This window comes from Hyla sarda, chromosome 8, assembly GCF_029499605.1.
Source record: "Hyla sarda isolate aHylSar1 chromosome 8, aHylSar1.hap1, whole genome shotgun sequence".
NCBI classification, from domain to species: Eukaryota; Metazoa; Chordata; class Amphibia; order Anura; family Hylidae; genus Hyla; species Hyla sarda.
This window is the reverse complement of record NC_079196.1, coordinates 83,826,100-83,841,263: the sequence shown is the minus strand read 5'-3', so window position 1 is coordinate 83,841,263 and position 15,164 is coordinate 83,826,100. Positions and strand designations below refer to the sequence as shown.

The 15,164-nt window shown below is 40.5% G+C and overlaps 1 protein-coding gene across 5 annotated transcripts in view; it reads right to left on the bottom strand.

Moving 5' to 3' along the window:
• Positions 1–13,207, bottom strand: part of FN1 (fibronectin 1) — a 60,030-nt gene extending 46,823 nt beyond the window's left edge. For 3 of the 5 annotated variants that reach the window (XM_056535204.1, XM_056535205.1, XM_056535208.1), the window contains exons 1-5: positions 12,841–13,207; positions 2,510–2,638; positions 1,785–1,922; positions 1,082–1,213; positions 640–777 (exon numbers count right to left, since the gene is read on the bottom strand). In XM_056535204.1, the coding sequence (XP_056391179.1) occupies positions 640–777; positions 1,082–1,213; positions 1,785–1,922; positions 2,510–2,638; positions 12,841–12,991 (688 nt within the window). In that variant the 5' untranslated portion in view covers positions 12,992–13,207. The remainder of the gene's footprint in view (positions 1–639; positions 778–1,081; positions 1,214–1,784; positions 1,923–2,509; positions 2,639–12,840) is intronic. The other 2 variants (XM_056535207.1, XM_056535209.1) reach the window with 2 other exon arrangements.
• Between the last annotated feature and the right edge of the window lie 1,957 nt (positions 13,208–15,164).

The window sequence follows — 15,164 nt, the reverse complement described above, 5'->3', positions numbered from 1 at the left end:
CTCACAGACTGTTTCCCTTTGACCGTAATGAGAATTTTTGTAGTAAAGTGTAGAACTTAGCAAAAGTATTTAAGAGCAAACATTAAAGAGGACAATTTCCTGATCATCCTACAGATGAAAGTCTATGGCCTACATGACTGCAAGATGGTAAGGTCATCTAAATTTCAAGGAAATTGCCATGTATGGAAATGGTTTCCAAATTGTATAGGAAGATTCAAGATAAAAATTAAAAAATTCCCACATCGTAGACTGTTTGCAAGAAATGTGCAATTACATACAACGGTCCTATAGGCAATACACTAAAGCTGCATAATCCTGAGGTGATTTTTTCCCTCAAGTATATGCTAAATATTTCATCAGACATTCGTGCTTTGCATAAAGGATGGGGCGGGGGGGGGGGGGTATTAAACACATCAACTTCTGAAAGAAGTTGGTGGAGAAATACATATAAAATGTAATAAGAACCCCCAATGTTTGTGTGCTTGAGACAGAGAGATTAGATGTGAAAAGTTACTAAAATAAAAGTATTTAAAAAACCTAACCATTGACCATTTATTAGAGTCTACTTCAAAGAGAAATAAAAAAACATTCTCAATGCAAAGAATTTGACTAAATATAGTCTCTCTTGGATACACTTACTTCTAGAGCTACAGGTAATACGACCACTGCCTTCTCCCAAACATGTGCAGTCCACCATCATCCATCCCTGATATGGTTTCTCCCAGGTTTGTCCAACCACATAGGATGTACCCGCGGCATTATCATAACATCGCTCAGCTACATAAAGAGAAATTACACATTTTATATATTTACTTATTCAGCGAGTTTCACATACTACTCATTTCTTTTGATCTATTCCACCATGTCTGAAAATCTATAAATCAAAAAAGGGCTGACACCAGGTAAAAATGCTTCATATAGTGAATTGCTGTAAAATACCCACAAATTCGTATTTCCAAAGTTAAATTTTTTTTCCTCAACTATAATTCTGAAATTATGTGTGAGTAAAAGAGACTAAAACACTTTATTGCTAAAATGCAGTATTTTAGACATACAGCACGATCACAGGGGAAATTCTTACCTATAGGTTTACAGGTCCATTCTCCTTTGCCATTACCAAGACATACGCACTCTAACATATAGCCTCCAGTTTCATGGGGTCTGCGCCAGGTGTCTCCAATCTTGTAGGACTGTCCACCCTCATGACAGCGATCTGCAATGAACCTTCAGTTAACAAATATGCCCTGGCAGTCCCATAATGCTAGCGCGCCTGCATGGGCAATGAGAAACTAGTAGTTACAGTAGGATGAACACATTTGGAAACATTTCGAGGTCCTAAGTTTTAGACAACCTTCAAGAGATCTGAAGAATTATGTGAAATTTTTTTAACTTGGCCAATGCATAGACAGCAGCGAATATTAAACTCTACATGTTAGTAAATTTGAAACCAGCAGCCGGTTTGTGTCTATTAAACCTGGCACTATAGCATTCACATGAGATTAAAAAACACGATCATCATTCTCTATAGATCAGTTCTTGGGTTTAAACACATGGCAAAGAAAGTCCTAGAATGGAGGAGTTAAATACCTACCCCCCTATAGTGAACATCTGGTTTCATCACTTGCATTGTCACATTAACACCTTTATGCTCGCAGCTATACAAAGGGAATTCATTTGCATGTGACACAGGAATGCCTTGACAAGTGTTTGCATGCAGCCAGATGACCAAATGGTTAATTATAAGTAACAGATAAAATGTACAGGAGTCCGGGAAAAGCCATTACTTGCAATGGTGCAGCTGATCCTCCCTCTTCCAGCTCCGATACAGGTACAGTCCCAGATCATGCTGTCTTTAGGTCGCTCATAGGTCTGCCCAACACGGTAGGTTCCACTAGTGTATTTGTCAAAGCAAGTTTCTTCAGCTGTTAAAAGATCAAAAAGGCCAAAACATTAATTCAAGCTGCCTATAAAGGGGTGAATGAATGAATATTTAATGAGAGTTATGTTTTAATGAGTTATACAAGTTATTTCAGAATGCCTAAATTTCCTTTACAGATAGTTGTTTTTTTTTTTGCCATCAGGATCAAAATTTTACTCATTTATTTAGGACATGTTCACGTGACAGAATTTCAGTGCGGGATTCTGCTGCACTATTCACATGGAAGAATTTTTTGCGTGAGAAATTCAGATTCCGGCATCCGCAGAACGTATGGTCTAGGAGACCGTGCATTTCCAACTGGTCCTAGCACCAGCAGAACATGCTGTCCATGCGGACATTCCACTGTGTAAACAGAACCTAAAGAGGTTATCAAGGATTAGAAAGTCAGAGCTTATTCCTTTCAAAAACAGCACCACACCTGTCCCCTAGTTGTGTGCGGAATTACAGCTCTGTTCCATAAAAGTGAATGGTGCCAAGTTGTAATACCATACACAACCTAGGGACAGGTGCGATGTTTCTTGAAGAAATTTGTTCTTACTATGCCTGATATATTACCATTTTGATACATACCTTCTGGTTTGCTCTCACAATTGAAGCCTCTTCCACCACCATAACAGGTGCACACCAGAGTGTTGCCCAAGTAAGTCCGTTCCCATTGCTGTCCAATATTATAATACTGTCCATTGTCATAACAGCCCCCTGTAAAAAAAAAAAAAAAAAAAAAATTATAAAAAATAAAAATTCCTGATTTTAGGGCTTTGCAAAAAGGTCAGCAACTTAAATCTACTGACTGCTACCACCAGTGAGATCTCCTGTGTTCAGAGAAGAGACCACATGTAACATGTAACAATGATCATTTCGGCTACATTAACCTGTGTTTTTCCTTTTCAAATGTTCATCATAGGCACAAGTAAAATCTGCAACTTTACTCACAAGCACGCCAAAAGAATGTCCCTATGGACATAAGATGTTGGGGTGTATAAGAATGTACAGCGGACAGCACTGTAAGTACAACTGTATGCAATAAACAAAACACACGTGATAGTAATGTGCACTAGTCAGGGCATTTCTCTACTCCAGCACGACATAAAACAGTAAACACATGCTGGTCTACTTAATAAAGACCATAAATCCACAGCCCCTAATCCTTGGGCCTCTGCTCAGTAAGGTCATGTCTAATATGTTGAATGAGCTGAAATGAATCTCCTCAGACATAGGTATTCAATCCTAGCAGAATATAGGTCATATCTTTACACAGGGGTCAAGTCCTGGAAAAAAAAAAAAAAAAAGTGAGGGAACTCAGCCAAGATTTCCACTCAAGGGCTGGTCCTGCTAATGGGAACGGTATTCCTGCTGTAAAAAAGTGCAGGAACTCAGTTCCCATGAGTTCCTGTAGGACTTGAGCCCTGTCTTTACATCATGATTTGCATAATGTTACCTTTACACTTTGCAAAAAGTTTTCACTTTTACACGGGTGTTTTGAAACTTTAAACCTAAATAAACTCATATCACAATTAAAAGAAGGTAAATAAAAGATTACTAAAAGTTAAATATTCTAGAATCTCTGACTGTATGGTCTCAAATGAATTAAAGGGGTACTCCACTGGCCAGCGTTCGGAAGTAAATGTTCCTAATGCTGTTTTCACGCTGCGAGGGTCGGTCACGCCCCTCATGACATCATGGTCATTCCCCCTCAATGCAAGTCAATGGGAGGGGGCGTGACGGCCGTCACGCCCCCTCCCCTAGACTTGCATTGAGGTGGCGTGACCATGATGTCATGAGGGGCGGGGCCGACCCTCGCAGCGTGAAAACAGCATTAGGAACATTTACTTCTGAACGCTGGCCAGTGGAGTACCCATTTAAACTACCTACATGCTTACAAACATGCTACTAACATGGGTTCACAAAATAAAGCACTACAATAGTAGAACAAGCAGCACAACACCAAGGTCACTTTTTAGAGTGTGCCAGGCTACAGTGGTCCACCTCAAAGCCACAAAATATTCACACAGTCTATATATAGGGAAGTCAGGACACCAGTTGTGAGTAATTTTTTTTTCCCTGCAAGTGGATGGCAATAAAACACCATGTCAGAAAAACTAAAGTTTCGAGCTTCCACGATCCCTTCTTCAGGCTTAAGGGGTTGTGCAGTGATATACCAGCGGTTGGATCCCCCACGGTCTCCTGAACGGGCCCCAGCTCTGAGAGGAGCACGTGCTAGGGATGGCACACACTATTCATTCTCTATGCAGGACGCTCCAACGACACCATTGCTGTTGCCAACACCAATGTGTTGAGACACAGTTTGGAAAGCACTGCTGTATAGCCATTGCATTTAGGATCTACAATATATGTATTTAGTAGCTGTCACCCAGTATCTACTATTGATGTAGGAAATGCAGTAATTGCTGAATGGATACAAAAAGGAAATTCCTGTAGTTTTAGTCCAAAGGTATTTTTTCTCCTGGGGCTACAAAAAATAGGTTTAAAGGGGTACTCCGGTGGAACTTTTTGATCAAGTGGTGCCAGAACGTTAAACAGATTTGTAAATTACTTCTATTAAAAAATCTTAATCCTTCCAGTTCTTATTACCTGCTGAATACTACAGAGGAAATTCTTTAAATTTTTGGAACACAGAGCTCGCTGCTGACATCTGTCCATTTTAAGAACTGTCCTGAGTAGGTGAAAATCTCCATAGAAAACATATGCTGCTCTGGACAGTTCCTAAAATGGACAGAGATGTCAGCATAGAGCACTGTGGTCATGATGTCAGCAGAGAGCCCTGTGTTCCAAAAAGAAAAGAATTTCCTCTGTAGTATTCAGCAGCTAACAAGTACTGGAAGGATTGAGATTTTTTAATAGAAGTAATTTACAAATCTGTAACTTTTTGGCACTTTTTTTTTTTTAAATAAAGTTTTCCACCGGAGTACCCCTTTAAAGGGGGTATTCCAGTGAAAAACAATTTTTTTCATATGAGCTGGCTCCAGAAATGTAAACATATTTGTAAATGACATATTTTGTTTTTAATCCTACCAGTACTTATCAGCTGCTGAAGTTGAGTTGTTTTCTGTCTGACATATTCAAAGCAACAGAGGGTCCAATAATACCAATAGTAAGAGGAATCCACAGACCTGTTTCAGCAGTTTATCTTTTATTCTTGCATTTGGTAAGCTTACAGCAGGTTTAAAAACATAAGGAGCACAGAGCCATTGCACACAGGTCCATAGCCAATCCTGACGCAGTGTATATATTTGAATATAAGTGCATGATCTGGAGGCATATGGTGGAACTCCATAGACAGAGTGTGAGACTTTCCACTAAGTGGATAATATTAGGAGGCTCTTTTTGAATCTCCAGTTGCAGTCCGAGGGTGCTGTTTGTAGGGCTGCTTTCACTAGACGTTGCCAAAGCTTTTCACAGCGTCAAGTGGAATTTCTTGTGGAGTGTCATGCGTCGCATGGGATTTGGGCCACGGTTTTTGACATGGGGGCAATTGTTGTATGCTGCCCCTCGTGCTAGAATTTGGGCTAATGGTTTACTTTCCCATTCCTTTCCCCTGTGGTACACGCGAGGGGTGTCCCCTATCCCAGTTTCTATTTGCCATAGCAATAGAGCCCCTGGTGGTACTCATTAGGGCTTCCACAGAGTTTAGAGGTTTCTATTATGGGGATTTGGAGGAATGTATTGCCCGTTATGCAGATGATATGCTCCTCTTTCTGGGGGGGGGGGGGGGGGGGGAATGTTGCACACTCCTTGCCCCCTTTGATTGCCCTTATAGAAAATGTATGGTAGTTACTCTGGTCTGTCCATTAACTGGGATAAGTCCACGATCCTTCCCCTTGATTCCCTCCCCTATATAAAAAGGTAATTTCTATGGTTGGCCTCCCTGTGGTTACACAGTTTAAATATCTGGGTATATAGGTTACTGCCTTTCCCTCTGATTACATTACTCTTAACCTTGTTCCATTGCTAGACCGTAGTTCTCGCAAAGCGGCTACTTTGTGTAAACTTCCCTTCTCCATAATTGGTAGATCTAACTTAGTTAAAATGGTTCTTATGCCTCAGCTTTTGTACATTCTACATAATACCCCTGTTTGGGTACCTATGAAATATTTTCTTAGGACCCAGTTGTTATTTGGAGAGCTTATTTGGAATGGCAAAACGGCTAGAATTAGTCTTTAAACATTGCAACGTGGTAAGGAGGCGGATGGCTTATCCATTCCAAATCCTGTGTTTTATTTCTTAGCGTCATAGGTATTGAAGGGGTGGGCGCAGTTTGCTACTATGGGGCACACAGGCAATCTAGTATCAAGGCGTATTGGTAAGGTGACCCCTATTTATCTGTTAGAGATGGCGGCACAGACACGCCCCCCCAAACCTCCCTACTACCTTTGTACTTATCCGTAAGGTGTGGACGAAATTTAAGACCCTTCTGCACTATCCTATATTTGTTACATATTCTCCTTTGTGGCATAATCCTGAGTCTACCTGAATTGTGTTCGCTACCTGATGTCTCCCTTTGGGTTACCCATGGGGTGTCTTTCCCAGCTGTATGACGGGCCGATATAAAATGTTTAATAAAACTTTCTGATTAAAAAAAATAATAAATACTGATAAGTACTGGGTAGCATTAAACTTTTTTAATAGAAGTAATTTATAAATCTGTTTAACTTTCTGGAGCCAGTTGATATGAAAAAAAAAAAAAAAAAATTATATATATATATATATATATATATATATATATATATATATATATAGTTTCTTTTTCACTGGAATACCCCTTTAAATAAAACAAAACCCTGCCTCAGAGCCTATAATATATTGGTACTAAACTATCAGTATTTTATGTCACTCAGAATGACGGATTGTAACTATACTGTAGATGCTTGCTCCTTCTTATTAAGAGTTGGCAGTACGGGGCCCAGGAGAACAAAGGGATTCCCTGGAATTGCAGCACTTGCTCTATAATTACTTCTAAAAGCGCTTTGTAAAGTGACAAATGGTGGGAGGTAGAAGTAACACATTTTACTTCGCTTCAGGCCATACAAAGTAAATGACAGGACAGAGGACAAAGCAGTCTATGATGTTAACCACTGCTGGCAGAGTCTCGCCTATTGTTCAGCATTTTCGTCAGCACAGCCTTCTAGGATTTTTTGGAAATTACAACTTTCTGTTACTGAAGTCCCTCCTTTCTGAACAGAAGCCAATGCCGTTCTATGAAGCAGGCAATGAGGTATCTAATACATGTTCTCTATTTACATTAGGGATACAATTATGTATTTTGATCTATAACCCATTGCCGTCCAGCATCACGCAAGATCAAACCTACTTTATCAGCATATGTTATGACAAGTAAACCGCAGGGAATGTAGAAACCATTCTGTGTCAGGCAGATAAAAGCCAAGAGTGAGTAGTTAAAGCTATGTATAGCCCATCATGGTCAAAAGTAGAAGAACACAGACACTCCATAAAGATAAGAGGATGAAGAAAGGATTTGGCTAGCCTGAAAAAACACATTATTAGCCACTCCCTTGGACACAAGCTCTGTGTTTTCATCCCTTCTCTTTACCAACCATCTATTTACCCTTTAGAATAAATAGAGGGATTTCTGGATGAACTATAAGGACCACTTAGATCTTAATTGGCTATTTAGGTTTTAGCCAGCTATTCAGTGCCTAAGGCATTAAAAGGGATTTTCTAGGAAAAGACTTCTGGCATGTCAATTAGACTACATAATAGTAAGATTGAGGGGGGGGGAATCCAGCTGCTGAAACCGATATTCTATAGCCATCTATATACAAACATATACAGATCAGCAATAAAAAACTAACAAAAAAATATTTATTTTTTGGTGACAATGGCGCCTGTCAAGGGGTGAAAGTTGATGAAGAAAAACCAGGCAAGCATAAACAGCCAAAACCCTGACAAGGACCGTATTGTGTTGTTGACTAGACTACTCAGAGCATCCCAAACTGGAAAGTCTTTTGGGGTTTCCCAGTGTGTAGTGGTTAGTATCTACCAAAATCTATCTTGGGAGAGGATTATATGGACACCCAAGGCTCCATGATGTGCACAAGGAGAAAACGCTACTCTGCCAGTCTGATCCCACAAGAGCTAGTGTAGAACAAATTTCTTAAAAAGTTAATGGCGGTTTTAATAAAGAGGGGGGTCACAGGACACTGCATTGTGCAAAGACAGTGGCACAGCCACAGACAGGTAAGAGTGTCCATGCCAACCTCTGTCCACCACCAAAAGATCCTCCAATGGGCATGTAAGCATCTGAACTTGACTATGAATGGCTGCCTTAAGGAGATGAAACGCTGCCTGTTTTTGATGGAATAAAACACAACTCCCTTCATTTCATACCATTATTTTGCTATCGTGAACTAGACTATGATGTTTCCTTTTACATCACATGGATGGCCACGTGTGTGAGAAGAGAGGGCTTCAGGATGCATCATCAGAAGTGGAGGTTCGGGGAAATGTTCTGCTAGGAAACCATGGTTCTGGAATTGGATGTGGATGTACCACCTAGAGCATTCCCTAATGGCAGTGGGTCCCTTTCAGCAGGATAATGTGCCCTGTCCCACGGTAAAAATGCTTCGGAATGGTTTAAAAAGAACAGCAAGACATTTTAAAGATCTCAATTCGATCAAGGATCTGTGAGATGTATTGGAAAAACAAGTCTGATCCAAGTAGCGCCTCCTATTTTACAACATACAGGACTTGAAGCGTACCTGTCAGATTCCACAGCAGTAAAACAAAAAAAATGAATATGTTACACAGTACCTAATCCTGACCATGTGCTTTTATGCTTCTATCACCTATACTTATTATTTTTTTAAAAAATACCCCTTTTAATAGCTCACAGTGTTATAAATCCTTTCAGGGGAAGGGGGCATGGCCCTCCCTTGTGGTGGGAGGTGATTAGTGTGTCTGCTCTTGCTGCCTTGTCCATGGGTCATCTCTTGTCCATGACTCAAGGACAAGCCTGATGCTGCTGCAGGACTAGTTTGTGTTCCAGTAGGTATGGGTACCCCTAGTGGTCAGATTTTCAGGGGACATTTTCTTTATTAAATATTCAAAAATGTTTAATCAACCATATCACAAAAAGCATTTAATTTTAATCAGTAACAAGACAAAAAAAAAAAAAAAAGTTTTTGGATCTGACAGTGCCCATTTAAAGGATCTGCTGCTAAAGTCTTGGATAGACACAATTAGAGACTTCATGAAGGCCATGCCTCAATGGGTCAGAATGGTTATGACAGCGTGAGTGGGCCAAAACAAAACTGGACAGATTGGATTAATGGTATGGTGGACTGGTCTATAGAACAAAGGGGAACCTTTTCGGTAGATCATGAAGCAATCACAGCATGTGCATAGCTGCTCTTCATTTACAAGAATAGAAGTTACAATATTTATGATGTCTAGTACTTAAATATACTTCAGTAGAAGCATCTTCACATACTGAACAGTGCTCCATCGGGGTGTGGCAATGGCGGATGTTTGTCTCTGGACCCTTTTCACACAGGAAACAAGTGATTGACATTTGTCCTGTAATGTATTTGTGAACTTGATCCTTTGAAGTCAAATACACAATTGTAAGAAAATCCTTCCATCCTCCATTACGATCACAATCATAGTTCCAATATGCAAGAATCAGATTGAGAGTGTACACTAAAAACAGGCACCTTACAGGTCTGATGGACGCGGATGGTCATTTGCTCATCTGACACTATAAGATCTACCTGGTTCCCATTGATATCAGTGGACTGTACAGGTAACACTCAGTTTTCTTGAGGCCTGCAGAGTAAAATACTTTTTGCTGCTGTTCTATGTATCAGATGAGTGTCCTTAACCTGGGGATCTCAATTTTCTAGTACCACACATTAAAATTGGTTGTCAACCAAAGAAAGACCAACAAAGGCTAGATGCCCATTTGGAACAAGACAACCCTGACTAGTAATACAAAGGCATCAAAATCTACTTTTACAACACTGCTACAGTGCGCTTACCTGCAGGTTTTACTCTTGCAAAAAACATTTAATGGCATGTGTTAAAGGGGTACTCTAAATAAAAAAATATATGGTTTTCAAATCACCTGGTGCCAGAAACCTATTCAGGTTGCAAATTACTTCTTTAAACAGCCTTCTAGTACTTCTCAGCTGCTGTATTCTCCAGCAGAAGTCATGTAGTCTTTCCAGTCAGACAGTGCTCTCTGCTGCGACCTCTGTCCATGTCAGGAACTGTCCAAAGCATGAGTAAATCCCTTTAGCAAACCTCTCCTGCTCTGGGCAGTGTCTGCCATGGACAGAGGTAGCAGCATGGAGCACTGTGGTCAGACTGGAAAGACTGCATGACTTCTGCTGGAGCATACAGCAGCTAAGTACCGGAAGGCTTGAGTTTTTTAACTAGAAGTAATTTACAAATCTGTATAACACAGATACATAAATCTGTATGACACCAGCTGATTTGAAACAAGTTACTCCTTCCTCTGGAGTAAATCAACCCCCCCAGCCCTATATGTTGGCAAAACATTACACTGGCATACCAGCATATCCATGAAAGGTGAATTTATTCAGTGACCCAATCCTAGTCGGCTCACTTCTATGGTCAGTCCATTTACAAGTATAGTAGCCTTTTGAAGCAGCATATACTTACAAATGTACCAAGCGTCGACACTTTAAAAATGGGTATTCCAGTAAAAAAAAAAAAAAACTTTTTTATATCAACTGGCTCCAGAGAGTTAAACAGATTTGTAAATTACTTCTATTAAAAAAAAATCTTAATCCTTTCAATAATTATCAGCTGCTGAAGTTGAGTTGTTGTTGTTTTCTGTCTGGCAACAGTGCTCTCTGCTGACATCTCTGCTTGTCTTGGGAACTGCACAGAGTAGAAGAGGTTTGCTATGGGGATTTGCTTCTAAACTGGGCGGTTCCCGAGACACATGTCATCAGAGAGCACTTAGACAGAAAACCACTCAACTTCAGCAGCTCATAAGTACTGAAATCATTAGGATTTTTTAATAGAAGTAATTTACAAATCTGTTTAAACTTTCTGGAGCTAGTTGATATATATAAAAACAATTTTTTTCCTGGATAACCCCTTTAAGGGTACATTCCCATCTGGCGTATTTTGCTGCTGCATATTTTCCTACCCATTGACTTCAACTGGAAAAAAAATACGCAGCAGCAAATACGCCAGGTGGGAACGTACCCTTAGGGTACGTTCCCACCTGGCGTATTTGCTGCTGTGTATTTTATTTTCCCATTGAAGTCAATGGGTAGGAAAATACGCAGCAGCAAAATACGCTAGGTGGGAATGCACCCTTAGACTATATTTGGTACACTGAAATTCATTTTTCAGCCTATGCCAGAAGCACAGGGATAGTTTCAGATCTGAACATAGGTTTTGGGCACATTATAAAATGTTTTTTTTTTTGGTTTTGATTGGAACGCCCATCTGGCAATACTAATAAAAATTAAATAAAAAAAAAAGCATAGCATCTTTAATCCAATTCCAGGGAATAATAAAAAGATGGCATATGTCCACAACTTGCTATTGAAAACTCAAATCAGAAGGGGGGCTCCTTTTAAAAGCCTGGGTATTTGGGGTATTTTTTGTGGCTTACTACTATCCACGCTCAGAACAATAGTTTTGCCTGAAGCAGAGGAAATAACAGTATGTCAAAAAAAAAAAAAAAAACATAACAAAGACTGTAAAGTTTTTATGTTATTCAAATAAGGAGAAAAAATAAAAGTCTACACAGCGGCAGTAGGACTATACAGCTATAACGTCATCTACTGGGCTCGTGTATTGTCCACCCAGTTAGATCACACACATACCTATGGAACAAAGCCCAGGACCTCTTCTGATGGGCGTATGTTACTCGCCCTCCACCATTACCCTCATTATCTGAGACATGGCACCAACATGGGAAACAACCTTACAGGAAACCGTAAAACCAAAATGTTGTCTAATAGGGTCTTCATGGCGTCTGCTATTCACTAGACTAGCATTTCCCCAACCAGAGTGCCTCCAGCTGTTGCAAAACTACAACTCTCAGCATGCCCGGACAGCCTTTGGCTGTCCGGGCATGCTGAGAGTTGTAGTTTTGCAACAGCTGGAGGCACTCTGGTTGGGGAAACAACACTAGAAAAATGAGTTAAGACTTCGGGAAGCTTTGTGATCTCTCCAAGAGCAGGCAGACAATAAGAACTCCCATAGGCATCTAAAGAAAACCCAACCAATAAACCTGGGCGCCAGCTGCAAGTTTTAGGAGCCTGGCTCTTGGGATTTGTCTAGCCTTGGTTTACAAAGCGCATAGACGTGACAACGTTTTCATGATTTTTACTCTCCACCAAATTAAATTTTCCAATCTGATCATTCTGATACATTTACACACTATTAGAACCTACAATAACAAGGTCTGATCATAGCGATGAATGATCGCCATAGGCAACCGGAGAAGATGACCATAAGCGATAATTACGGGGTCACCAATACAGATCTGTTCCCTGGGTGGGATCACCTATTGTTCATACTCCCAACTTTTCATAGGGTGTATAGGGTTTTGGGCTCACCCACGTACAAAAGTAATTGATTGGGTACAAAACGTCCTGTATGTTTTCATCTAATGTATATATATATATATATATATATATATATATATCTCAAAATCCTACTGAAATCCATTTATGGAATCCTATATAGTTATCTGTTGGTTCAATACAACAATTTCCATCATACCTTAACAGTTTTAGGCTTCCTAGGCATGATGAGAGTTGTAGTTCTTCCAGCAGATCAGATGGGGACCCACAGGTTGGGATACACGGATCTAATGCATTATCCGCAATTTCTAACCACATAAACAAGACATCAGATGGGTAACGGAGACTTACTTTGAGTGGAGTCCGCAGCTACAACGGGTTGTAGAGGTGTCTGCCCCTGCTTTACCTGTCTGCGGCTCTTGACCCTCTCAGATGGCGCAGCCTGTACCGCAGCGGTAACGCACAGTGTGAGCAGAAGCCCAGTGAGGGGCCCCCGTGTCATCTTTGGAGGCAGGTGGTCAATGAATAGCGGAATAGAAGCAGCCGGTTACTGGTGCATTTCCCGGTCTAAAAAGCTAAGAGAATAAGCGAGCGACACCGACAGCCAAAGGTGGGGGAGAGCAAAGCGGGCAGATAGCGGCTCCGTGCCGGCCAGTGATAGAGAGCGCAGTGCGGCCGCGCTGTATATATATACATACACTCTGCACAAGAGCCGGGGGCGCTCGCTAAAACACACACGAGCGCAGGGATTGGTGAATTCCTGGCGGGGACGTCAAAAGTGGGCGGGGTTTGTCTCTAATATATGAGTAGTGGGAGGCGCGTGATGCTCAGTGTGAGGGAAGCGGCCAGGGGGAGATTATAGGTGTGTGGTTGGCTGTGCCGTTACCTCACCGCTGTATCCATTACATAGAATAGCGGTCTTCAGCTCCTGCGAAAGTACTACTCCCACCTAGTACTTCATGAGAGTTGTAGCAAACGGCCAGGCTGTGGGGAGGACACTGGTATAGAGGTTGTTGTGGGGAGGTTTAGCATATATTTGTTACCTCTAAGGAACTCTAGAAATGGAGGGAATTTATCAAGGGTGATGTAGGTGAAGGAATTTTCTACACCTATAATTTGTGTGGTGGTATGGTGTACATGCTCCAGGTTTGATTGGTCTCATGGCATGTGGTATATATGGTGCTACTACACTTTAACCTCTTAAGGTCCAGGCCAATTTTATTTTTGCATTTTCGTTTTTTCCTTCTCACCTACTAAAAATCATAACTCTTATATTTCCATCCACAGACCCACATGAGGGCTTGTTTTTTGCGTGACCAATTTTACTTTGTAATGACCTCCCTTATTTTACCATGAAATGTACAGTGCAACCAAACAAATATTATTCATGTGGGAAAATTGAAAAGAAAACTGCAATTTAGAAAATTTTAGAAGGCTTTTTTTTAACGCGGTACACATCCATATAAGCGGCGGTATGAGGGCTCATTTTTTGCGATGTGATCTGTGCTTTTTATTGATACCATATTTGCTTATATAAAACATATTTTTATTTTTTTGGAATAAAATGTTATTAAAAAAAGCAGCTATTTTGGATTTTCTTTTTACGTTCATGTCGTTCACCGTATGGTATAATTAACATTTTATTTTAATAGTTGGGATATTTATGCATGTGGCGATACCACATATGTATATCAAATAATTTTTTTTTACACTTTTTTTTTTTTTTTGGAGGTGAAATAGGGAAAATGGGACAATTTACGTTTTTATTGTGGGGGGGGGGGGGGGGTTTGGAAATAAAAAAAATTTTAAATTTTTTTTATTTTTTTCTCACACACTTTAATAGTCCCCTTAGGGGACTATTTATAGCAATCATTCGATTGCTAATACTGTTCAGTGCTATGCATAGGACATAGCACTGATCAGTATTATCCGTCATCTTCTGCTCTGGTCTGCTCGATCGCAGACCAGAGCGGAAGACCCGTGGAAGGCAGCAGAGGCAGGCCATGCTGGATGATCGGATCGCCGCGGCAGCGCTGTGGGCGATCCGATCATCCATTTTTGTTACAGCGATGCCGTGATCTGTGATCGCAGATGTCCGCCTTTAGGAGCTGGTCCCTGGCTGCTATCAGCAGCTGGGACCTGCCGCGCATGAAACGAGCATCGCTCAAATACTCGCGGTTATGCATAGGACGTAAATGTACATCCTGGTGCGTTAAATACCAGCTCACCAGGACGTACATTTACGTCCTGCGTCGTTAAGGACCAGACCAATTTTATATTTGCATTTTCGTTTCTTCCTCCTCGCCTTCTAAAAATAACTCTTATATTTCCATCAACAGACCCATATGAGGACTTGTTATTTGCGTCATCAATTTTACTTTGTAATGACCTCACTTATTTTACCATAAAATGTACGGCGCAACCCAAAAAAATATTTGTGGGAAAATTGAAAATAAAACTGCAATTTCGGTTTTCACGCGGAACACTTTATGGTAAAAATGACATCTTCTTTATTCAGCGGGCCAATACGATTAAAATGATACCCATGTTATATGCATTTCTATTGTACCGCTTTAAAAAAATCTCAAACTATTTTAACAAAATTCGTATATTTGAAATTGCCCTAATTTGACAGCCTATAATTTTCTCATTTTTCCGTATATGGGGTGGTATGA